This window comes from Staurois parvus, unplaced genomic scaffold, assembly GCF_062004578.1.
Source record: "Staurois parvus isolate SC_StPar_1 unplaced genomic scaffold, SC_StPar_1.0 ptg000696l, whole genome shotgun sequence".
In the NCBI taxonomy this organism is placed as follows: domain Eukaryota; kingdom Metazoa; phylum Chordata; class Amphibia; order Anura; family Ranidae; genus Staurois; species Staurois parvus.
The window spans coordinates 6,295,090-6,320,904 of NW_028318492.1; the positions used below are offsets into that span (position 1 = coordinate 6,295,090).

Here is a 25,815-nt window from a genome sequence, read left to right on the forward strand (position 1 = left end):
TAAAATTGACCTCCTCCATCTCTCTTGTATATATATATTTTTTTCCTCTCTTTCTCTCTCTCGTCCTCCTACCAAACGTACCGTTGACTTTTTGAAGGAGCAAGGAACAATTTCCTGTATAATTCTCCCTCCCCTTCCCTCCCTCCCTTTCTTCCCCCCCCTCCCTCCCTCTCCCTTCCCCTATTTGTAGCAAAAAGATATTTGCTAGAAGATCTATCCCCCCCCCACTCTCCCCCTCCCCCACTCTTAAGGAAAAGCTTGTATTGGATATGCATGAATCAGGGATACAACAAGCATTATTTAACCGCTCCTCAACCACCCCAGATGTATTACTACAGGGTAGCTACTCACATTTAAAATAGGTATGCAGACCAAAAGAGGCAAAGTTCTTGCAGCAAAACGCTGCAGGGAAGGTGTATGGGATTGGGAGTACCAAAAAGGCGGCTGCCATCCTTAGCTATTTGTGAATATTGTTTATAATAAAGTTTGTGACATATTACACTATGGGAGTCTTCTTGCTTGCATCTTCTATGTGAGGGACTGGAGGTGATAGAGGTCTGCGGCCATTTGTCGAGCATGCCTATGAGTGTTTGTCAGTGCCATTGGAGGACCAATTTCTTGGAATCATCTGAGGTTCTCTATGCTTTTTGACTCCTTGTGGGTCGCATTTTGAATTTGAGCGTGCACGCTAGCCGGTGGAGGATTTTTTCATATATTTTTGCTGCACTGGATATCTCACGGCGTGCACTGAAGATTGTGTTTTTTCCTGTGTCTTGGGACTGTCATATTTTTTGAGACTGAGTCACTTTATTTAATAAATAATTTTTGAAACTGAAGCACGTTTATCAACATGATACCCATCATCATTATTTCTAAGTTCACTTTTGTCACCAGCACATTATAGCATTTTGTGCTGCTGTTATTGTTCTTTGTCTTTTTTTGCAGGCATTCACATGTCGTTTGCATATGTTGTGTTTACACTTGGATGAGGGGCATATGTTTATTCATTTTATATAAAATTTTTGTTTTCATGGTTTATTATTCATGCACTAAGTAGCACAGTACCCTTTCACTTTTCATTTGTTTTCACTATTTTGGAATTTAGTTAGGTGTTTGAGGTCACTTTTTTTGGGGTCATTGCAGTCAGGGAGGTAGCGCAGGAGGACCACCTTTACACTAGATAATTGGTTTAGTTGTTGCATGTTTTAGAAAGACTGTTTATGCAGTTTAGATGGAACTTGGAAGCTAGGAACAGATCTGACCATAGACCATGAATCATAAAAGTTTTCAACATTGCTGACCCTTCTTTTGGTCAATGTAGATATCCTATGAATCTATAAAACATAGTTTTATGTCAACAATGAACTACTCATTTTTAAAACCTGCTGAAAATCCTGCAGTGTAACTCTATTTGTGCTAGAAGAAAATGTTATATACATTTCCTTGATGATCGCTAGCTTTAACACAGACTCATACCTGTAGCTGTTAAAGTGACTGTGCCACTAACCTAAATGTTTAATTTAAAGCAGTATGTACATACCTTTCTTGCTGCCTGTTCCTCTGAATGATGCTCTAACCAAAATGAATTATCAGCTGAAGTCTGTACAGAAACTGACACTTCCTAGAGTGCTTAGTGGCTCCTTCTGGTTCCTTCTGCCAAACTCCGCATTATTGCTATGTCTCATAGTGGCATGTGGGTTAGTAGGAAAATCACCACATACTGCGGGGAGGAGGTGTCCAAAGAGACTGCCACTTCAGGAAGTGTCAGTTTCTAAACAGACTTTATTAGGCAATTCCTCTTGATCAAAGTGCTGATCATTGGCTTGGGTAGGAGCACAGGTGAGATTTATCTGTTTTTTTACATGTTCAGCTTTAAGTTAAAAAAATGATAATAATAAGTTTAGTGATTGCTTATAAAGTGTAAATGTACACCTACATTTCATTCACTTATTTCTATCTGCACGCTAAATGAGAAATTAGCATGTAACAGAGTCACGCAATCAGTCCCAATGTTGAAACAAAAAAGAGTATAAAAAATGTATTTAAGGAGCACAGGTGAGTTTTCCTTTCTTTTTACATGTTCAGCATTGATTTATAAAAATGATAATAAGTTTAGTGATTGCTTATAAAGTTGTAAATGTACACCTACATTTCATTCACTTATTTCTATCTGCATGCTAAATGAAAAGTTAGTAGGCTACAACATCAAAAACTCCCAGTCCATGTGTTGTAACAAAAACAAAAATGCTAGAAAAATTTGTGAGCCAATGATACATGACAGGAGCACACACTGTACTGACACTGGCACTGTATATAGAATGCATCCAGTTGCCATGGTTAAAAAGAAAGCATTTTCATTTTTTTAGAAAGCAAATGTTGAAGTTGAATGGTAAATTTTAATTGCATAAACTTCCTAATTGATTTGTGTAGCAATATATAATGTTTTAACAAAACTGGAATAACCATTTGAATATTAGTCAAATAAAAATTATTCTTTTTGAGTACCTTGATGTCTCTTAAAACATTTGTTCAGCCAGAAAAAGTATTTGAGTTTGGTGTCAAAACATACACTGTTTTTTAACCACTTGCCCTTCAGGATTTATCCCTCCTGACCAGGCCATTTTTGCATTATGGCTCTGTATTACTTTAACTGACAATTGTACGGTCATGCATGCTGCACCCAAGTTAAATGTATTTCCTTTTTTCCCACAAATAGAGCTTTCTTTCCGTGGTATTTGATCGCCTGTGCATTTTCTATTTTTTTCGGCCCAAAATTTTGAGAAAAAAACTATATTTTTGACTTTTTGCTATTAAACATGTCCAGCAAAAAAAAATTAAAAATTTCGTCATAAATTTAGGCCAAAATGTATTCTGCTACATGTCTTTGCTAAAAAAAATCCCAATACCTGTAAATTAATTGGTTTATGTGAAAGTTATTGCGTTTACAAATGGCGGTATAGATAATGTTTTTTTTTTTTTTTTATTAGTAAAAAACTGTGTATTTTCAAATAACCAACTATAGGGTGCTGCTTTGTGCCACCTTATCACATAAAATATAATGAAGCAATTACCAAAAGCAAAAATATAAAATTATATAAAGTAACAGAAACTCATAAAGTCCAATACATCATTTAAAGTGTCTATGCTGATATATACTGTTAATGCATTAAAATGATTCCATAAAGTTCAATAAACTGTGCAACCAGTGTCTCCAATGATAAATCGTATATCCATGGTCCAGTGATCCTCCACCAGCACTGAGCTGCAAGGGCATTCCAGTATGTAGGTGATATGTGTATTTCAGCAGGAAATAAATGTTTTTATTTCATACTCTTTGCCAGTCTTACTAGAACAAAAATACGATCTTTTCCTCTCTTTATTCTTGCTTGTTCTACTTGCAATGTATTTCTTGCATCTATAGAATACCTTCATATCCAAAAAGGTAACCTTTTTTGTGGTGGTGGTGGGGGGGGGTGTCTAATACATTTTTCATGACTATATTTTTTAAAAATGATTTTGCCCTTCTGTAAATGAATTTTGTTTTTTTAAGTAATGTTCTCTCAAGTACCTTATCCTTGCTTGCAACTTTGCTGTGTGTTTGTGTGTGTGTGTATATGGGGGGTGACAGTATGACAACAATGTATATATTTTACTTATTTTACACTATGCCATAATCACATTTGATGTACAGTTTATTGATTGTTGAATCCAGGATAGTATGTGGAACAAGGTTCAAATTTATGTTTATTTTAATACTAAGACGTTTCTGATGTGTTTAAAATACATTTCTTTAAAAAAAAAAGCTATCATCGAATATATATATAGAGAACTGCATTATTTCACTGATGGTACTGATGCTGCCAGCTATCTAATCATTGATTTTGTTTTTCTTTAGGTTTCAGCACTACAGAAGAATTTGTGTATGAAATTAGGTATGAATCTGAAGAATCAAAATCCCAGCTAGAATCATCTGTGGGAATTGAACTTGTTAGGAAAGAGCGTGATACACCATCTGGGATTGTCACTTTAATTTTCAACATCATTTTTGCACCCAACAAGTCAATGAGGTAAAGTGTTACATATGTAGTGTTTTATTGCGAAAGTAATAGCTGATCTTGTAATAAGACAGCAAATGTGGACTGTTCAGTATTCATTTTAACAGGTTCTATGTACAACACTGTACAAACTGATATGAGAATAAATTAGGTCATTTGGTTACTTCTCATTAGATGAACTAGCTATTTCCTCACACTTTGCACTTACTGCTAAATGAAAGGAATACAATGAACATGTTAAGAGGGCTAAACTTTGACAAATATTTTCAAAGCAGTAATGACAAATACATTTCAAGCCTTTTAATGTACTTATTTTGATACACCAAATCAGCATACTTTTTTCTATTTTCTTATCTAATCCTAAAATCTTTGCTGAGCATTTAGGTAAGGTATATTTTGCAGTTACTGGAAATTTGTTGAAAGTTACTCAATCTGACTATTTTCTCATGTCTACTGTGATGGCTCCTGGCTGGGAGCTCATGCGAGAACTTTGAATGGATAGGTTAGAAAAATCAACTCGGCAACTGTTTTTCTTCCCTGAAATAAGCATCAATAGACATTTGTAGCTGTAATTGCTCCCCTACACTCATTGAGATAAAATTGTGATGTATTTAGAGATGAAATTGTATCTTTAAAGGCAAAATTCATTAAAACATTTTTACCGTATTTTTCACTCCATAAGACACACCTGACTTAAGATGCACCTAGATTTTAGAGGAGGAAGACAAGAAATAAAATATTCTGAATCAGGACTACAGACATAGTACAGGAGATGACCAGAGACTACAGACATAGTACAGGAGATGACCAAAGACTGCAGACATTGTACAGGAGATGACCAGAGACTACAGACATAGTACAGGAGATGACTGCAGACATGGGATGAACAGAGTTCTTTCAGCAATGCACAGATGTACAGTTTGTGAAAAACTGCTCAGGGTTTGGTATAACAGTCCACAGGCAGTCTATGGGGGGAAGGACCTACCTGGCCAGCCATGCTCAACATCCACTCTGAGGTCTGGGGGTAGGGCTCCCACTCACATCACAACTTCTACAGCAGCTCCCTCTCGAACATACAGGTTGCATGGGGCGGGGTCAGTGGGGCTACCGGACCTGGCCCCAGCATTCTCCCTGCTGGCTGGCCCGCCATTCTAACATGGCAGCAGAGGGGAGGGGGAAGGCCTGGTCAATATTCACTCCAGAAGATGCACAGACATTTCCCCCCATTTTGTTGGGGTAAAAAAAGTGCATCTTATGGAGCAAAAAATATGGTACATAGTTACATAGCTAGTCTGACTGAAAAAGACAAAAGTCCATCCAGTTCAACCATTAAAAAAAAAAAAGTTAAAATCCTATACCCACAGTTGATCCAGAGGAAGGCGAAAAACCCCAGCAAAGCATGATCCAATTTGCTCCTGCAGGGAAAAAAATTCCTTCCTGATCCCCAGAGAGGCAATCGGTTATTCTCTGGATCAACTTTACCTATAAATGTTAGTATCCACTTATATTCTGTGTATCTAGGAAAGAATCCAGGCCTTTTTTAAAGCAATCCACTGAGCTGGCCAGATCCAACTCTTGAGGGAGCCTATTCCACATTTTCACATCTTTCCGTGTTTAGAGATTACATTTTTTTCCTCCAGATGTAGAGTTCCCCCTTGTCCTCTGTGATGACCTCAGGGTGAATAGCTCTACACCAAGTTCACTATATGAACCACTGATGTATTTACACATGTTGATCATATCCTCCCTTAATCTCCTCTTCGAAAGAGAAAATAAATTCAGTTCCTCTAATCTTTCCTCATAGCTGAGCTCCTCCATGCCTCTTATCAGTTTGGTTGCCCTTCTCTATACTTTCTCCAGTTCCCCAATGTTCTTTTAGTGAATTGGTGCCCAAAACTGAACTGCATATTCCAGATGAGGTCTTACTAATGATTTTTACAGGGGTAAAATGATATCTCTCTCTCTGGAGTCTATACATATTTTAATACAAGAGAGGATTTTGCTCACTTTAGAAACCGCAGCTTGGCATTGCATGCCATTGCATGCCATTATTAAGCTTGTGATCTACCAGAACTCCCAGATCTTCCTCCACCATTGATTCCCCCAGTTGTACTCCCGCTAGTATGTATGATGCATGCATATTCTTAGCCCCAAGTGCATAACCTTACATTTATCAACATTAAACCTCTTTTGCCACATAGTTGCCCAATTAAACAGTGCATTGAGGTCGGCTTGTAAGTTGAAGACATCCTGCAAGGACACTATTCCACTGCACAGTTTGGTGTCATCTGCAAAGACTGAAATGGGATTTTTAATCCCAGACCCTATATCATTTATAAATATATTAAAAAGTAAGGGCCCCAACACTGAATCCATGCTGTCTGTTGCTTAAAATATTCTTTTCCAGCAAGAACTCATCTATGTGGTCTTTTATTAAACTCTCCAGTATCTTTCCAACTATAGAAGTTAAACTAACAGGTCTATAATTGCTTGGTAAAGATTTTGACCCCTTTTTAAATATTGGCACCACATTGGCCTTACACCAGTCCAGTGGTACTATGCCAGTCATTAAAGAGTCCCTAAAAATTAGAAACGGTAGTGTGTGTTAGATTGAGTGGGAAGGGTTAGAGCCTCTGTCTGGTTTTTAACTACCATTTATGTCCCTGTTTTGAAATTTCCCCTGACTTCTTGAAGGTACAGCAAGTCATGGGAATCAGGATACAGACAAAAATATTTCTAGTAGCTTGAGGAAGAGTAAGAACTTCTGATAATCTTTTCACATTGCTGTCAACTTGGATAGGTGTCACAAGAATAGGAAGTGTGGTCCACTTTCAACAAAGTGGGTCACAGATGGTAATAAAAACCTAGCACTCCCTCATTATATCAAAGCATTAAAAAAAATATCTAGATAGAATTATGCTTTAAAGAGATTTGCTTCTTTTTCTCTTTTGATTCCTATTACTTTCCTTTTATTCAATTCTAACAACTCACTTAAATGGTGCTCATACAACACTACTGTATCGAAATGAATGGCGTACCAGACTTCATCAGCAGATGGTACCATGAGTGGAATCTAGTCATATATAATTGTACTTCCCTGTCAATGTCGCTTAGTGTTATTACAAGGAGTATTTATAAGCAGGGAACAATTTCTAGAAATTCCTTTTTTTCTGATTTGGCACACAGTGCGTATGCATAACTCTAAGTGCATTATCTGCTGTCCAAGGAGTTGTGGGAAAATAATGTATAATAGATTTCTGATCGTAATATAATCAGTACATCAAAATATATTAATATTTTTTGTAATTATTATATAATTTTACTAAAGGTTGTTGTCTTGTATTAGTAAAGTTCCCCTTTAGGCCTCCTGCAGCATCAAATCCTGGCATTTTTGAGTGCTCAGAAGCATAGCTGCAGTGTCCAGTCCCATTGCCAACAACTTTAAAAATCAAAATCAGAATTCCTGAATTCAAACACATGCAATACTAAATGCAAGTGTGGCTCAGTACAGTATCCCGCTGCATCCAGCTATGGTGTTTTTCAGCCTCTCTGATAGTCTGCTAGCAGCAGGGCTGGTTGCTGCACCTGTGCCTTGAAGGCACCCAAAAATGCTGGGAATTGATGCTGATGGGCCAAACTGCCTGTGAGCATGTTGCCTTAAAGTAATGTGTCAAAAGAGCAATATGGGAGCTGCTGTTGCTAGTTGACTGTCTGCTGTGGTAACCATTAATTATTATGCAAATTGAGACAGTTAGAAAAAAAGTATTTTCTTTATAGTTGTAAAGTAAAAAAAAAGAGGGCCAACATGGCAGCCAAGCAACTAGCATTTTTGAAAGAAGAGGTGAGCAGGGACTATGTTTCTCTCATAACAGGTTTTTTTTTAAAGGACACATACACCCACACGTGTAAGCCAATTCACTAAGCAATGTCTTTAATGTTTTAGGCATTTTGCCACATTAGTGGTACAGTGTGTCACAGGAGGGATATGGAAATTCCCCATACAGTTTGTTGCCACTGAGCCAAATGTGGATGATGTTATTGAGATTGAGGCAGCTGGTCTAAACAAAGAGTCTGTTGTTGGCTTCCGACTGTCCAGTCAGACAAGGTAGGTTGGTTAACTTTTGAAATGGTTGGTGTAAGTATGATATGTGTTTGTTGTAATATATCTTCGTGGTAGTAATGCTAGCAGTGAGGGAGTATTAGATTCCTTTCTTGGGGAACGCCATGGTATTTCCAGACTATCAGGGAAATACAATGCCTACAGTATGTTCAATGCACTTACCAGGACCATTCCAATTGATATTCAAATAACTAGAGACAAAGTGCAAAATTGCTAATCAGTTTCCACCTGCTTCTGGAGACTATTATTGTTATCATCATCACAGAATTATGATTCTGTTGATGCTAAGAAAAGATGCCCAAACCATGTCCACTTCTGCTCAATGCAAAGGAGCAACAACTCTACTTCTTTTTTGATATCATAATTAGTAAGCTTAGAAGACCTGACTGTCCACGTACTGGAGCTATTTACTAGAACACAGGACACCCAGGAATGGTGGTTTTGACACCCACAGGGTTGGGATCATCCGGGCTCAATGTCCCGCAAAAAAAAAGACAGAAATCAACTGGGCAAGATGACAGAATTCTTCCCCCAGCCGCGGTGCTGTGACATCCTAGATGGTGCTGGCAGCTCGCTCTGCACACAGAATGGCTGGTCATCAATGGGGGAGAGATCAGTGCAGCGGACTCCTATGGATCAGAGCCACTCCCAGCACCACAGAAATTTGCCTTCTCAAAAATCCTCCACTACATCTAGCGCTGTCAAAGCCAAGCTGAGATCCTCCCTGCCTTCTGAATCTTCAGCAGAGGTGAGTGATGTGCCCCTTCATTCTGGAGTTTCCTACCAGCAACCAACCAGTTCTTGACACAACTTTGAAAGACATGCTTGTCTCACTGAGGAGCTCAATCCACTCATATATCATGTCACTTGTGCAACAGTTCAGATCAGATATTAAGGAAGTGGGAGATAGAGTCACCCATATTGAAGGTAAAATGAAAGAATTGGCCACGACATTTAATGACCTAGTAAATGCCCACAAAGAGTGGGGAGATGACAATGCCGGATGAAAGCTAAAATTGTGGATCTAGTGGACAGATCACGATGGAAGAATGTCAAAATCAGGGGTATCCCTGAAACAGTCAAACCACATGAATTGAATGCCTATTTTACTGATATATTCAAAACAGCTGTACCAGATCTTCCACTAGAAGACCTAACAATTGACCGTATCCACAGACTGCCAAAACCCAAACATATTCCTGCACATCTGCCAAGGGATACAATAGCCCACATACATTTATTTCAAACCAAAGAAAAGCTGCTAATTGTCTTTCGAAAGGTAGACCAACTTCCAGAGCATCTCCAGGGCCTAACTATGTTTATTGACCTATCTGCCCATACTATGCAACAACGTAGAAAGCTAGCTACCATTACCAAACCTTTAAAGAATAATCAAATGCACTACCAATTTAGATACCCAGCAAAGCTCCTCATTACCAAAGGTGAAATCCAATATACAACAAGTCATATTGAGTTATGATTTCCATCCAACTTGAGGCCATAGCAGCACACGTGCTATTCGCTGCACGTCTGGTCCTATTGCGTAGATGGAAATCAAATGCAGCCCCAAATCTCGTTGAAGTGATCACTCTTCTATCCGAAACATGCACTTATGAGCAAATTATGGCCCACAAACAAGGTTGCCTAGAAATATTTTATAAGATCGGTCACACTAGAAGGTATTTAGGAAAGATGTATAAACAATACCTTTTAGTATAGTTAGATCCAGAATTCAGGTTTTGCTCCCTCCTGGGTTTGAAAACTAAATTTGCCTTTGAATCTGTACTCCATTTTTTTACCTTTTTTGTTATTACTTCTATTTATGTTTCTGTATTCAATTCTCCAAATATGAACAATCTGTAAAGCTTATCCTTTAAAAAAAAGTTCACTTCAATGGTCTTTATTCTTCCATTTTCATCTCTTTCAATAATTTATGTTACCTAATGGTTGCCTTTTCTTCCTTTTATATTTTTTTTATAAAACTCAATAAAAATTATTTGAAATAAAAGTAAAACACACAATTCTGTATCATCTTTATAGTGCAAAGCAATTAATTTCAGGTTTGTTTTTGCAACTTTTATAATTCAGAATAAGGAAATCACTAATTGGACATGTATTTGAGAATACAATTTTATATGAAATATGATTTGAGTAGGAATTAACATTTGAAATTATTATCATAATTGGCAAAGATTTGTTAAGGTTAGGTCACATTTTACGAGTTGGTTATTTGTATGAATTTAATTCCAGGGGCCAGGGAGGATTAGATAGTGATTAGGACATTAAACACAACTGTATTTATTTTGTTCCTATTGCATTTGGATTTCTACGCATAGCAGAGAAAAGTTGTTAAAGGTCAAAAGGAGCAATTCAATAGAGGAAGAAATCTTATTATGCAAAATGGCTATTTAGCTATTTAAATAAATCCTTATTCCACCAGAGTGTTGTGTTTTTATGTTGAAGAAATGATTTCCTCTTCGGTGCTTGCTCTTATTTGAATTATACAAATGACATCAACAGTGGTATGAGTTTTTTTAACCCTTGTAAATATAAATGTACATTTCTTGTGGAGGATTTCATGTGCTGACTACAAGAGAAAATGCTGTATTTTGGCCTCCAGGAACAAATGTGAATGATATACCACATAGATGAATATAGGAAAAAATGGATAAAAAACACTGTTCAGCAAAATAATAAAAGCCATATGAATTATCTCCAAAGGTATATGCTAAGAACACTGCATAAGTAATATCAAGTCACTGCCTAGGATCCAAATGTGTGTTAATTTATATTACTTATAAAATGTGACACCGCTAAATCTGCCTGGTTGTTCAGCCTTGGCCTTTGGCACATGCACCATTATGTTAAGCCTAATTTTACAAGGGAGGAAAAAATACAATGACAATGTCCAAAGTTATCTGTTTTGGGTATTTCTTTTATGATGGTGTGTGTTGTTTCCAAGCAATTGTCACCTGGTCATCCCAGACCAGAGTGGTTGAGCTTCTGCAGTTAAATAGGGTATGTGCCTACCGTATGGCCATAGGCATCCTAGCCTACGAGGATGTGTTTTACTTTTACTTGATGGCCAGTGTATAGGAAAAATGAAAGTGGGGTAGAATGTAATGTATTAGAGCTGATAGGGTTCCCTTTCTTGATATCCCAAACCTTGCTCTGTTCTCCAGAAGAAGCATCAATTGGCCACAACATCAAAACATCAACTGGGGAGGGAGATGTGGTTGTGTGATTACTACATTTGTCAGTAGTTGTATGCATTATACAACTATTTATTTTGTGATCTTTGTGTTCTGGACTTTTAACTTGATTTCAGAGTTTTATCTTTTTTAGCTCTAACCATAAACATTCTTGAATTAAATCAATTAAAACGGAACTTTATCTATAACAACCTCATAAGAATGAATGGTTCTTATTTGTAATGATTTACATAGCTATACCTGCAAAAGGGGATAGCATGAAGTGATGTAACAGGACTTAATGTTCTTGCTAAAGTTCCGCTTGAAAGAATCACCTGGCCAATTATTAATTTAAGTTTGTTTGCATTTTGGTAGTTTTTGAAAAATAAATAGTGTTCCCATAGGTATTTCCCTATTTTAGCTGTATAGCAGACACAGCTTTCTCTCTTTGTCTTTTATTTAAGTGGAACACAAAATGCAGTGCAGCTCATGTCTAGTAAACTGTGACAGCTTCAGTTAGTTGAATGGTTTAAAAATAAAAGGTATTAAAAATTGCCTGGCAACTTCTAACTGCCACAGTAACAGTGATTCTTTAAGGTGTATGACCTTTCTTTATTTCCCAGGGCACACAAATGCAGGGTGACATAGGTGTAATGGTATTTGAGGCCAACCTGTAGTGACAGATTGAATTGCAGCTTGCTACTGACATTTTTTATCCTGTTACTAATCAGTGCTTCAGGAGGAGAAAATCTTCCCTGATATTTCATCATTATTCACTGCTGAAATGACTCCTGTCCAGTTTTTATTGTATTTATTTGTCAATTCATTGTGCTGCATTTTTCTAGTGTTTGTTTTAAGGTAAAATCTAATTACACTCCAATGTTTTTATTATTATACCAAGGTACCCAGAACCATTCAGTGCATACTTTTTAGTAGGCAGTGACTTGGAGTTTTCCGTGTTTCCACAATCTGGAGAGTTATTGCCCACTGGAACTGCTGGGACACTAATTACTGTTGGATTTAAGCCTACAATGTACAGTAAGAAACATAAAGCTACTTTAGTAATACAGGTAAGCTGCACTAGAAACACATGGAAACAATTTGTTTTTAATTGAAAAACAAAATAATATCTGCATGCCATAGATATCAAAATCAGACATTAGATTATATCCTTCGAACTCATGCTTGTTTATTATTAATATTATTATTATTCAGGATTTATATAGCGCCAACAGTTTGCACAGCACCTTACAATGTGAAGGGTGACAGTACAATTACAATACAATTCAATACATGAGGGAGAGGAGACCCATGCTAATGGATGGACTACAATCTAAAGTATGAGCAAGATCTGTTTTTCTTTCCGTATCAATCTATTAGCCACTCATTTAGATTATTTAGAAATGTTGCTACAAAACTTAAAAATCTGGAGTCCATCTTACTTAAAGCGATGTTAAACACATTTTTTTAAAAAATAAACAGTTTTATACTTACCTGCTCTGTGCAATGTGGCACACCTGCAGGCTTGCTCCTGAGCTGTGCTGCCTCTGTTCATAGACACAGACAACGCAGCCCCCCTCTTCCTTGTCACAGGATTTGACTGACAGAAGTGGATTCCGCTGCCTTAGCAAAGCCTGTGGGACCAGGCAGTGAGAGGAGACACTGCAGATGGGCACAGTGCTGGATTGAGTGAGGACTAAGGTAAGCATTTGGGGGGGTGAGGGGGCAATTTTTAACAAAACTTTTTTTACCTTATTGCAAGGAATGCATTAAGGTGAAAAATATTTAAGCTTGAGAACCGCTTTAATGTTCAACTAAATACATTTTGGACTCACACCTAATGTAAATGATGGGTTCCATACCAATACATATAGCACAAAAAGAAAGAGTCAGAGTTCAAAGGACCCTGGACAAATACCTTATACCGATTAAATCAAGGACTTTAATTTTTTTAGTTCAAAACCCCTGTACTGAAAGGGCATTCTCCCAGTTACACAATCTATACAAAATATGATGTCACAATCCTGGAATTTCACTATAATTATTGCAATTAATCCAACTCTTAGTTTAGTGAAGAGCAGTAGTTAATCAGTAGAAGTAATCGGTAGAAGACCAGGATGGTTAATGCACAGCCTCGCCCAAATGAATGGTAGATTGCACTGCAATTTAAACTTTGTAATCATGGCATTGTGTACCCATATGATCTTGAGAGCTGACTTCTAGCACAAACTTCCTGTCAATTCCATCACAGTGATTGTACCAGACTAAAATATCTCCATTCAGTTATGTTAACAAAGCATTTTCTCTATACAGTGGTCTCTTTCTCACCATCATTTGTTCTGCAGCTTTTGGAGTTTTATCTTATCCAATTATCTAAATTCCATTATGTGTGTATACCACTTAAGATTAACCAGTGTGTTTTGTATCTTCACAGACTTTAACATATTTATGAGTATATAACAGTTGCCACCGAACTCTTTCTTTTTCCCAATTTATTGTATATAGTATTGGAGAGTGCAATGGAGAATGTGATTAGGAATTTGTGGACATTAGGGCCAGAAAAGGAGGAGGAAGGGAGCTAAGAGTGCTGTTGGGATGTTACTATCTATGTTCTTGTCAGATTGTTGCTATCTACTGTATGTCGTATGTCATTGTTTGGAGCAAAAAGTGTTGGTAATCCTCCTAAATGCAGACAAAATCAACAGTAAAAACTGGATCTGTCCCTTCTCCACTCTATCCAGAACAAAGAGATTTTGGCCAGGGTTCATATAGCTGTTCTGAAAGGTTGTAATGATCAGGATTATTCAGTACACTTAGCTATGTATCTCCATTTGCTTTGCCTTGCTCTGCATTGAACATAATTGACTCTACAGTCCAAGGTCACTGCTGTTGCTCATCCCAGTGGGCCTGCATGGGGGGATGCATCTAAATAACTATAGATATAGCACTGTTGCAGGATATGTTTAATTTGAAAATAAGAAAAAAAAAAGTCAGCAGCTACAAAAGCTGTAGCTGCTGACTTTTAAAATGCAGCCACTGACCTGTCCCTCGGTCCAGCAATGTCTTCATCACCACTGGTTTCACCGGCTGTCTTCTCTCCCTGACGCCGGCATTTTCAGAAAGGTGCCTACTGCGCATGGCCCCATAGTCTTCTGGGACCTGTCACATGTCCAAGAAGACTACAGGGAGGGAGGGGAAGGACAGTCCTTAATGGGGAGTGGGGGAAAAAAAAGGCTTAAAAAGTAACTTCCCCTTTTGGGTGGGGCTCCACTTTAAGGTTAAAACACACTGGAGGACCTAAAGTAATGAGGGCATCCAATTCAACCTTTACTTTCAACAGCCAGGCTTCAACAAGGTAATGGACAAAACGGTACCAAATTATTTTGAGCAGTGGAAGTGTTCATTAATGTACAGAGAGATTTTACAATATGCAGAAAAATCTCTACATGACCTTACTCTTTTTTTCCCTTTTTTGTAGAAAAGTAGAGAACAAACCTTTAAGGTGAATGGACCATTTATACACATCAGCTGAGTAAAGGAAAAGATCATTGGGGATCTTGGTGCCTCAGTGATGTTTATTTTGAGATGTATAGGGGTTCGGGTGCTATCACCTACAAATTTAGCTATGCTGCCAATCCAAAAACAGAGAACAGATTAGGTAATATAATATGAAAAAGTCTCTTGCAAAATATGACCATGCATGTGTCCATTTCATAACCTTTATTACTTAGGAATGTCCTAATAGTTGATTTGAATTTGAATACCCAGGCACTGGATGTAATCCATGTGCAGAACCCATATTATTAATTAATAATATTGAAAAGCTCAACCCAGTAGGGAAACAAAGAACAGAGAATACAACATTAATGCTCTTGGGCACGGTAGTCCACATTTGATTTTAAAAGCATCAGAATGAAAATAAGCTCTGGACACATATCAGTTGCCCTCTTTAGGTTCATGCTTGTCCCATTAGCTGTTGCAACAATAATTAAGCTAAACTCCACCTCACTGTGCACTAAATATACAGTCATGGCTAAAAACATTGGCACCCCTTTCTGTCAGATAAAGCACCACTTCACCCAGAAAATTGTTGCAATTACAAAGGTTTAGGCATTCTCATGTTTTTTTTTTCTTTTGTTTGTATTGGCATGACACAAAAAAGCCAAGAAACAAAAAGCCAGATCTGAAACATTCCAGGCAAACCCCAAAAAATGGACTGGACAAAATTATTGGCACCCTCAATTTATTATTTGGTAGCACCCCTTGGAAAAATAACTGAAATCAATTGCTTCCTGTAACCATCAATGAGTTTCTTACACCTCTCTACTGGAATTTTGGTTTGGACCACTCTTCTTTCATCAACTGCTCCAGGTCTCTCAAATTTGAAGGGTTCCTTTTCGCAACTGCTGTTTTGAGATCTCTCCACAGATGCCCTATGGGATTGAGATCTGGACTCATTGCTCAGTGCTTTGTCTTACACCATTTTTGGGTGCTTTTTGAAGTGTGCTTTGGGCCATTGTCCTACTGTAAGACCCATGACCTCTGAGGGAGACCCAACTTTCTGACACTGAGCCCTGCATTGCACCCCAGAATTGTTTGGTAGTCTTCAGATTTCATAATGCCATGTACACAGTCCATCCAAACATCCAGTGCCTGAAGCAGCAAAGCAACCCCAAAACATCAGTGAACCTTCACAATGTTTGACTGCAGGGAATGTATTCTTTTTGTTAAAATCCTCATTGCTTTTTTCTGAAAACAGTAAAATGATGAGCTTTACCAAAAAGCTGTAATTTTGTTTTGTTGGTCTATAGCACATCCTCCCAAAAGCATTTTGGCTTTCTCAGGTAAGTTTTGGCAAACTCCAATCTGGCTTTTTTACGTTTCTGTGTCAGCAGTGGGGTTCTGTTGGACCATTACGTCCCTTTTTATTCAGATTGTGACGTATAGTGCGAGCTGACATAGTTGTACCTTGTGCCTGAAGGTCAGCTTGAATTTGTCTGGAAGTTGATCGAGGTTTTTTTATCCACCAATTGAACAATCCTTCGTTCCAATCTTTGATCAAGTTTTTCTCTTTCATCCACGTCCAGGGAGATTAGCTACAGTGCCATGAGCTGTAAACGTCTTGACAATTTTGCGTACAGTGGACACAGGAACATTAAGATCTGTTAATTGATACTAGTGAGTTTAATTACAAATTACAGGAGCATCACAAACTTGGAATGCAATTATTTCTTACAATTTGGAGAAGGTACCAATCATTTTGTGCAGTCAATTTTTGGGGGTTTTGCATGGAATATGTCAGATTTGGCTTTTTGTCTCTCCACTTTTTTGTGTCATACCAATACAAACAAAAGAAATAAACATGAGAATGCCTAAACATATGTAATTGCAACAGTTTTCTGGGTGAAGTGGTGCATTATTTGACAGAAGTGCAGGTGTGCCAATATTTTTGGCCATGACAATAGTGTGATAGCATAAAGAAAACCTTTGTAAGCAAGGCTAGCACTATAAGATATAAGTTTATCACAAGGTCCAAGAACTACTTAAGTAAATTCCTTAGTGGTCTGCTGTCTACCAACAACATTTATCAGTAATGCCAACACTTAAATGCATTTCATTTCGGCGCCACCACTTAGTGAACTACATTCCAATTAGGAACTGGAGCTCTGCTTATTAACAAGCTCAAGTTATGGTTAAGGCTAACTAAAAGGGATTTGAACATAACTACTAGACTGATAGATGTATGCAGTGCTTTTTGAGGAGCAGCTTGATTCTATAAAACAAATCAGCATATGATTGTAGAAAATACACACAATTATAATCACTATACATTAATAATATAATAAGAAAATCAAATGAATCAATGAAAACCATCCTGCAAATTACTGTATTAATATTTAGTAGTCATTACTATATGTAGACATGAAAAGAAAACTCATAGAATAATAATGGAAACTGCCATATCGGACATCTGCTTTTAAGAAAAAGGGCTCTTCACACTTATGTGAAGGCTGGGATTTTTCTGCACTAGAAAACCACTGGTCTCTGCAAGGGTGCACAGATAACAATTGTTTTCTATATGCACTTGATCACTTGTTCACACTAGAACCCAGACAGCAGATGCTGAGTAGTGCAGCATGTCTGCATTTTTACGCCTCGCGGTTTGCTGTCTGGCCCTGCATTTATATGCACCACAGCTGAGCCGCAGTGCATAGTAGTGAATTAAATGTCACTTTGACATTTCAATGAAGTTAAAAAATAGGTAAAAACACAAGGTACCACTTCTCGAAGCCTGTACAGTAGGATAGTGTTCTTGTGTGGGTAGTGTGAATGAGCGTTAACCCTTCAAGTCAAGATACAATATGCAATGGGCTCTAGTAAAGCACCTCAACATGTATCATACTATTGCTGCTCTTAGTTTTCATAGTATATGATTGTATTTTTTGTGAACTGATAATCTTATTCAGTGGCCTAAGGGGATAGTAAGGGGTAAAATGTCTTTCTGTTAGTGAATGAGGTAAAGCTCTGCTGATTCAAACATTCAATCATATTCAAGCAAAAATACTTTTTTTCCAATTCTAGGCTGTCTTCTGCATGAGAAAATGCACATAGGAATTATTGACAGTATACTTGCTTATACATTAAGGAGGAGATTTATTAAACCTGCTGCACTCAAAATCTTGTTCAGCTATACATGGTATCCAATCAGCTCCTAAATTCAGCTTGTTCAATTATATTTTGGCAATAAAACCTGGAAGCAGATTGGATTCTATGAAGAGCTGCACCATATTTTGCCCTCTCCTGCTTTAGTAAATAACCCCCATAGTGTTATCCAAAACGTAAAGTCATAGTCATAATAAGTCATTGAACACCTAGAGATATGTAAAGACATGCAAAGTATAAGGTAATATTATTCATGCTGTCAATATTTATTGCTTCCCTGGGATTGTGGAATAGACATTTGCATTTTATTTATGGAAATACAAGCTGTAACTGAAAGAGACATTGAACAACGTATTTGCAAAATAATTTTGTTTCATCGTTTTTAGTTTGTACTGTCAACATAAAAACTGAGCAGCCTTGTCTATTGAAATAACTATTTCATAATCTTCTTTATCAAAAGGAGGAGAGTCTTACAGATACTATTTTAGAAAGAAACTCCTGACTAAAGTAATAGTTTTACTCTTGATCTTTTCCATGGAATGCAGCTCATACATTTCTGACAGCAGCTTAACATAACTAATTTTTCTTTAATATAAATTTACATTTGCCTACATTTTGCAGATATTGGTACTTTTTTCATTGTTCCTTTTTTGCACATCCTGTTCTTTTTTAATATGACATGGTAATAATGTGGGGATTTTAACAGCAATTTTGAGATACGGTGTATGTTCACATATATATTATATCTGGTTTTACATCTACCCTGTGATCTTGAACGTATCCATATAATTAGTGGACTCATTGTTCAGCAGAGATACTGACTCCTCTGCTGTAAAAGCAGAGTGAAAGTCACATAAAAATAATTTCAGGCAAATATTACAATAATATATCAAAATGTGTACAGGAAGGGAGGAGAGAAAGAAATATTTTTTTTAGATATGAAACTGTAGATAAAATCCCTACTAGAAATCTTAATGGGATTCTTTGTTATATTTTATAGAAATAAAGCCTGACATTGTGTTGGTTCTGTTTCTTCTTTTAATTTACATGTCTGTTTAAAATGAATGGATAGAAAGCTGTGCAATAATGTTGTTAATATAACAGAGAGATATAGTCAGGAAAGAATATCTGGCTCTGCTCATAGTAATCATGAGTAAATAGGTTTTGATCAAAGAATCTAAGGAATCTAAAGTGCTCTTTAGCTTAGGTCTCTAGATTTGAATATATGGATCTTCAATTGCTGTCTTGATTTTGCACAGGAGATATTCCTTTTGACAGATTCTATTTATAGCGGGGATGAGGTGTGACATTGTAATGATTTTATTTTACATCTCTTTATTGGAGAACTCTATGCAGCAATGCAGATTGATGTTGTTAAGTGGAAATAATTGCTTGCGCAGTGTGTGTAAACTTCTTTTTCTTATTAGTGAATTGAAAATACTGCTTTAAGAAACAGTCAGTCATTGGCCCAAAATGTAGCCCTAATTTTAATCATTTTCTAAACTTGAAAATGTCACATGAAGATGATGTTCAATCTATCACTACTTTCACAAAAGCAGTAGCTGCACAGGTTTTCTTTCCTGCTTTGTTCCCAGTGAACAAGGCTGTTTAGTGATGGACTAATCAAGGGGAAATACAGGTGCAGTGAGTTGCAGCAGTGAGCAGCCTTGCTCCCTATACTAAAGCAAAGACTAGGAGACTGTACACTTTTTTTCGCAGCATTTCAAATTGCACAAGGACATTATGGCATTTTCAGATCATTAACTTGTATTCTTTTGTCCAGCAGCACTTTGAATGCTTTGGACTACTTTGTGTTCCCATCACTTTTGTACCTTGGGCCCAACAGCAGAGTGCATTTAGCCCTTACTGATTTAGTGTGATTTGAATCCATTTTGCAGTGTGATTTCAAGGAGCAGATCCCGTGCGAGTGGGTACTGGAATCTCTTGGGTCCAAAACATGCAGTTTCTATTCAAATCTATGGAGCTACAAATTGCACCACTTAACTCGCACAGGACCCTTTTTTAATTTGTATCAAATTCACACTGCATATATGTGATCAGCCTCCATTGAAACTTACGTTCTTTTACTTGTCATGCGATTCCATGTGTTCTGGAACACATCAGAAATCACATCAGTGTTAACCAGGCCTTAAAGTGTTACTAAACCCAGGACCCTGCATTCACTATATCTGGTCTCCCACAGTACACAGAACATGGAAATGCAATTATTTTAGTAAATATAAACTGCTAAATACCTTTTTTCATCAGCAGTATATAGCAGTCTTGTGACTTCTATCAGTGTCCATCTGAGCACTGGTTAAGACTTGCTTCCCACCTATGCATGTTTTAGTGCTTTTTTTGCACTTTGCAGAAATGCACAACAGTCAATTTACTATGGGACATGTTCACATCTATGCATTTTCAACTACTGTATTTTTGTAAGGGTTAGGGACATTTTCTTCCACTGCGGATTGCAACACACCTAGGCGTGAACTAGGCCTAAAGCTTGTAGGAGGAGTTTTCATTCTGCTCTCACTGTCCTGATGCATAACCCCTGACCCTCTCTCTGGACAGTGCTGATTGGCCCTGTGCTGATCACATACACCCTCCCAAAGAAAAAATAAACTCTCTAGCAATATACACTAAACTGAGCATGTGCAGAGTGACTCCTAGAGCTCTGTACTATCAGCAGATGGAGTGGGGACAGTAGAATAAGGGGAGGATCAGAGAAGTCAGAATCAAACATCCTTTTTACACAATGTGGAGGATTAACTCCTTAGGTTCCACAGGGAGTATAACAAGCATGCTTTACTGCATGTACAGACTGATTTTACTGTTGTGGGTTTAGTAACACTTTAAAGAATAAATCTACCTTGGGTAAAAAAATACATTAGTCTATCCCCCGCAGCTTCTAAAAATAAAAAAGCAGCTCCAGCTGCAATACTGACCTGATCTCCAAAGCTGTCCCCTAAAGACTCACTAATTTAATTTAATGATGCCCAGTGTCATTCAACCCACTTCCTGTGAATGTGGCATATCAAGGTTCTGCTCCCTGCCTTAAGTTCACATGAGAAGAAAATTTGTGACATCATCAGACCCAGGTGAAAACAATGAAGGTTAGTATAAAGAATTATTTTTTACGTCGGAAACAGTGGTCCGGTGGGGAAATTCCAAGCCCAGAGCAAGGCTTTAGTAGATTTGAGTTACTAAGGAAAGAAAGAAATACCTTAGATAACAAGCTAAATCAAAGTTCAAATTGAAAAATTAGAACACAAACTATGATTATTGCTTCTATAAGTAAGGTAAAAGCCTTACTTTATGCATTAAGCTAAATGAACATTTACTGTACAAAGTGCACAGTTTTTACTCCTTTAGAAAATATACCCAAATGAATACATTTAAATGAATGTGTTGACTAAAATAATATGCTATGTGGTACATTTTACTTCCCTTTCATAAGACCAAATGCTAAGTGGTTAGCTTATAAAACATAGATAATTGAATGTTAAAATGTGATACAGGCTAAAGATTATTATATTTATATGAAGAGGTATATGAGTACTAGCAGGGTTAAATTGTTATGCACACCAGATATCAACATAGATATTTTGCAGAGGTTAATGAATCATATTCACAGTGAGCATAACCCATTGGGTACATTTCCAAGCATCCAGAAAAGATAACTGTTTCACCTTCAGCTTCAATTAACAAAGCAATTAGGATACCCTCTGGGAATAATTCCTATTAATACTAGTGTTGTTGTACAGATTTAAATCAGCACATTGCTTGATTGAAGTGAAACTGCTATTATCAAGCATTAGCTCAGTAATGGCCAGTATCAGCCTGAGCAGTAGAAAGATGTGAATATTTTATCTTTTATTAAAGTTATACAAGTTACAGCATAATTACACCCAACCTAGAAAATTTGTTTATTACCGCACCAATTATTTTTTTTCACTGTGAGGCTAGAAGGTGAGATTGTGCTCCGTACTCATGCATTTCTAAATTTCCACAGTGCTAAATGTGGACTATGACTCTATAATATCATTATTTAACAATGCCTGCTATACACACAAATATCTCATATAATATAACAACTTTTGAACACCAAAGTTCCTTGTAAGAGCAGTTATTGTCTCTTTAGTAAGATGGAATGCAAAAAAAGTTAGGATCTGCATTGCCACTGGTCCAATAGCTGTCTTTACTCTGGTGATTCTGGTTAAGGGTTAATACTCTACTCAATTACATAACCTATTCATAAATATGTTTTCCATGGCATTCTCTGTGTAGATATCTTTCTAGATATACATTTGTTAGAAAACTTTTCCGTTTGTAAGGTCTTATACACACAGGCATGTAAACACTGTGTTCAAGGCTGTACTGTGCACAGTTTTATATGGATCTGAACACAGCAGTATTGTAGGCCCTTGCATAGAGTTGAGTTATGGTCAGTACTGTCCCGTAGTGCTGAGATGCGTAAACCTAAAATAGAAAAATCCATTGTCCAATTTGAAATGCACTTTATGCAGTACACACGTAAATGAAAGTGCAAATGTTTACATGCATAACAAATTACTGGACACTGCCTTGATGATTGGTGAGTTGAACCTACTCTATTGGTTCAGCTTAGAAATCTTGAAGGCTACATGCACGCTGGGTGTTTTAATAATGCTGGTAACATTAGCTGTGTAAAGTCAAGTTAAAAACATGAGTTTTTCAGCGTTTTTTAGCATTTTTGTATTAGCGTTTTGCAACGTTTTTTCGTGTTTGCATTTTTGAGAGTTTATTTACAAGAAAAAAAATTTTGTTGGTAAAAAAAGCACAAAAACGCTGGTTTGCCATGATTTACTGCGTTTTACCAGGTTTTGTTGTGTTTTTCAGTGTTAGAGTGTTTTTACAGCTAAACAAGTCCTCTAGAAACCCACCAGTTCTGTTTTTTTTTCCAGCCAAAAAATGCCCCTGCCAAAAAACATTGATTACAGTCTGTGTGCATGGACACATAAGATAACATGCTGGGGAGTTTACTGGCTATAGAAAAAAACTTCAAAAGCCAAAAACAGCAGCTGTAAAAATGTCCAGTGTGCATGAGGACAAATAGTGGAGATTGCAGTCTAGCACTGTGGTCGTATGCACCGCTGCCTAGTCTCACATTTTTATGTTTACATTTACCCCCTGACTCTGAATTAGTCGAATGAAGTCATTCATTGGCAGTGGTATAGCTGCAGAATGATCATGGCCTTCATTTAAATGAATGAAGGTTGAGAACATTCTGCATCTGTGCCATTGCTTAGTGAAGGACTCATTCAGGGCAGCTACCTAGTGACAAAAGTGTATGTGTCTGTAGGCAGTAGTGCAAGCACATAATGACCTTGACCTGTAGTCATTCAGAACAGTTTTTCTGCCAGAAAGATCCTGTGTACATTTCAAGACTGTGTGCATAAGCCCTGAAACAAACCCTTAGTTGCAGGAAAGAAATCTGCACGATTCCCCCATCAACACAGACAGTGCTGACTCCCTCCTACTAAGCAATTGTCTTCTCCCAGTGGGGGTGGCCGGGGGAAGCTGTCCCTGCTGGGAGGACAGTGATTATTGCTAGTGACTAGCAACTAGCAATAATCTCAAGTAAATTCGGCAGGCTGGTTGTAACCAAGTTGAGGGATCGATCAACCTGGTACAATCAGCCTGCCCTCACACAGTTCGAATCTCGGCTGGTTCCTTCTAAATATGTCCTCTTCTTCCTACAGAAGAAAAACACAGCCAAAGGTAATAATGCATAATTGTATTTAGCACAGCTATAATAAAACTTTTTTCAACAAATATGTTGTTGCTATTGCCTGCAGTTCTTTGACAGGAGACAGATAAACGTGAAATGATAATCATAGTTACTGTTGACAGGGTGGCAACTCTGATTGTACAGGTGACGTAAAAATTCCCTTTAATATTTGACAAAATTCCAGCAATATGTTTTCCATCAGAAACCATTTCACATGCCTTACATAATACTATGATTAGAAATGCTCTCGGGAACCTGAAGCTCAGAAACTACAATAAATAATATATGTGAAGAAACTACAATAAATATTACATGTGAGCAAACTCATGTCAGATGTTGTTGATTGAAATATGCTTATATAATAATGGCAATGAAAGGATTGATATTTCTCTTGATAAGGATTGGCATGGTGAACTAACATTTCCTTTAATAACCACATTGGAATTTAATATTGTGGCCTTTTACTATGATAAGTACTTATAGATGCATGTATAAGGGGTTAGCTTGTAAAAAAAACAGACATGGATGCTTTGTAGAACAAAGTTATGTGCTACAGTTCACTATAACACTTAAATTTTCTATTACAGAAATTATCATAACGATAATACTTTGCAAACTTAATAGACCAAAAGTAGAAATCATTAACATTATATTACTTGATTATATTACAATTTTATTTTTCGTGGCCTTTAGGTCTATTCTCCTCTGCCCTCATTACTACTGTATTTAAAATGGGAAATGCAGGATACACGCTCACTTTCCTTCATAGAGTCTATATTATATTTATTAACATCTTCATTCTTAACATCTGAATACACAAAAATAAACTAGATAAATAAAGCAATTAACCATATAAAAAATGTAGTTTGGAAGATATATCCTAACGTGAAGGATGAGGAGGAGTTGGCTCTCCTATTACAGTTAGAAATGACAGCGAGGCAAGGCAAAGTTGTCACAATGGGGGACTTCAACTATCCAAATATTGTCTGGATGGAAGAAACAGCTCACTCGTACAAGGCTCATAACTTCTTAAATGTCTTATAGGACACCTTCATGAGCCAGTTGGTGGATTACCCAACTATAAAGAATTAATTGCTAGATCTATTAATTACAAATAACACAGATCTGGTCACAGATGTGGAAATGCAGGACAACTTGGGAACCAGCAATCACATGATAGTTACATTCAGCATAAACCATAGAAAAAGGAGACATGGGGGTAGTACAAAAGCACTAAACTTCAAAAGAGCCAACTTTTTAAAACTATGCTCAATACTACAAGATATTAAATGGGACCAAATCCTAGAAACATTGAACACTAAGGAAAAATAGGGGAAACTTTAGGATCATATTAAATAAAGGTATTATCCAGTGTATTCCAATGGGCAGTAAATATAAAAGAGTGAAGGTTAAACCTGGGTGGCTAAACTTTAATGTAAAAGGACATATCAAATAGAAAAAAATGGCCTTTATGGAATATAAGGCAGAGGGGTCATTGTCAGCATTCCAACACTACAAGGAATGCAATAAAAAGGGTAAGAAAGCAATCAGGGTGGATAAAATAGACTCCGAAGGACACATAGTAGAGGAGAGTAAAACGAATCCTAAGAAATGTTTTAAATACATTAATAGTGAAAAAAAAGGGAGGTCAGAACATATTGGCCCCCTAAAGGATGATGAAGGGAAGTTGGTTACAAATGATAAGGAGAAGGCAACTGTACTAAATACATTCTTCTCCTCGGTTTTTACTAAGGAAAAAGAAGGGTATAGTAACCATCAGCATCATTAGTAATGCATCACAGAATGTACCCTTGTGGCTAACAGAAGATAGCGTCTGAAAAAGACTAGAACATCTCAACACAAATAAATCACCAGGATAGTATGGCTTACACCCGAGAGTCCTCAATGAAGTCTGTCAGGTTATAGCCAGACCACTATACCTAATCTTTATGGACAGCATACTGACAGGAATGGTACGAGCTGATTAGTGAAGGACCAATATTCAAAAAAGGG

General features: G+C 37.1%; 1 protein-coding gene across 1 annotated transcript in view; it reads left to right on the top strand.

Annotated features, from left to right (window-relative positions):
- CFAP47 (cilia and flagella associated protein 47) overlaps nt 1–25,815 on the top strand; it is a 772,366-nt gene that overhangs the window by 741,076 nt on the left and 5,475 nt on the right. The window contains exons 62-64 of the mRNA XM_089653003.1: nt 3,896–4,067; nt 7,999–8,160; nt 12,268–12,436. Coding sequence (XP_089509129.1) covers nt 3,896–4,067; nt 7,999–8,160; nt 12,268–12,436 — 503 coding nt within the window. The remainder of the gene's footprint in view (nt 1–3,895; nt 4,068–7,998; nt 8,161–12,267; nt 12,437–25,815) is intronic.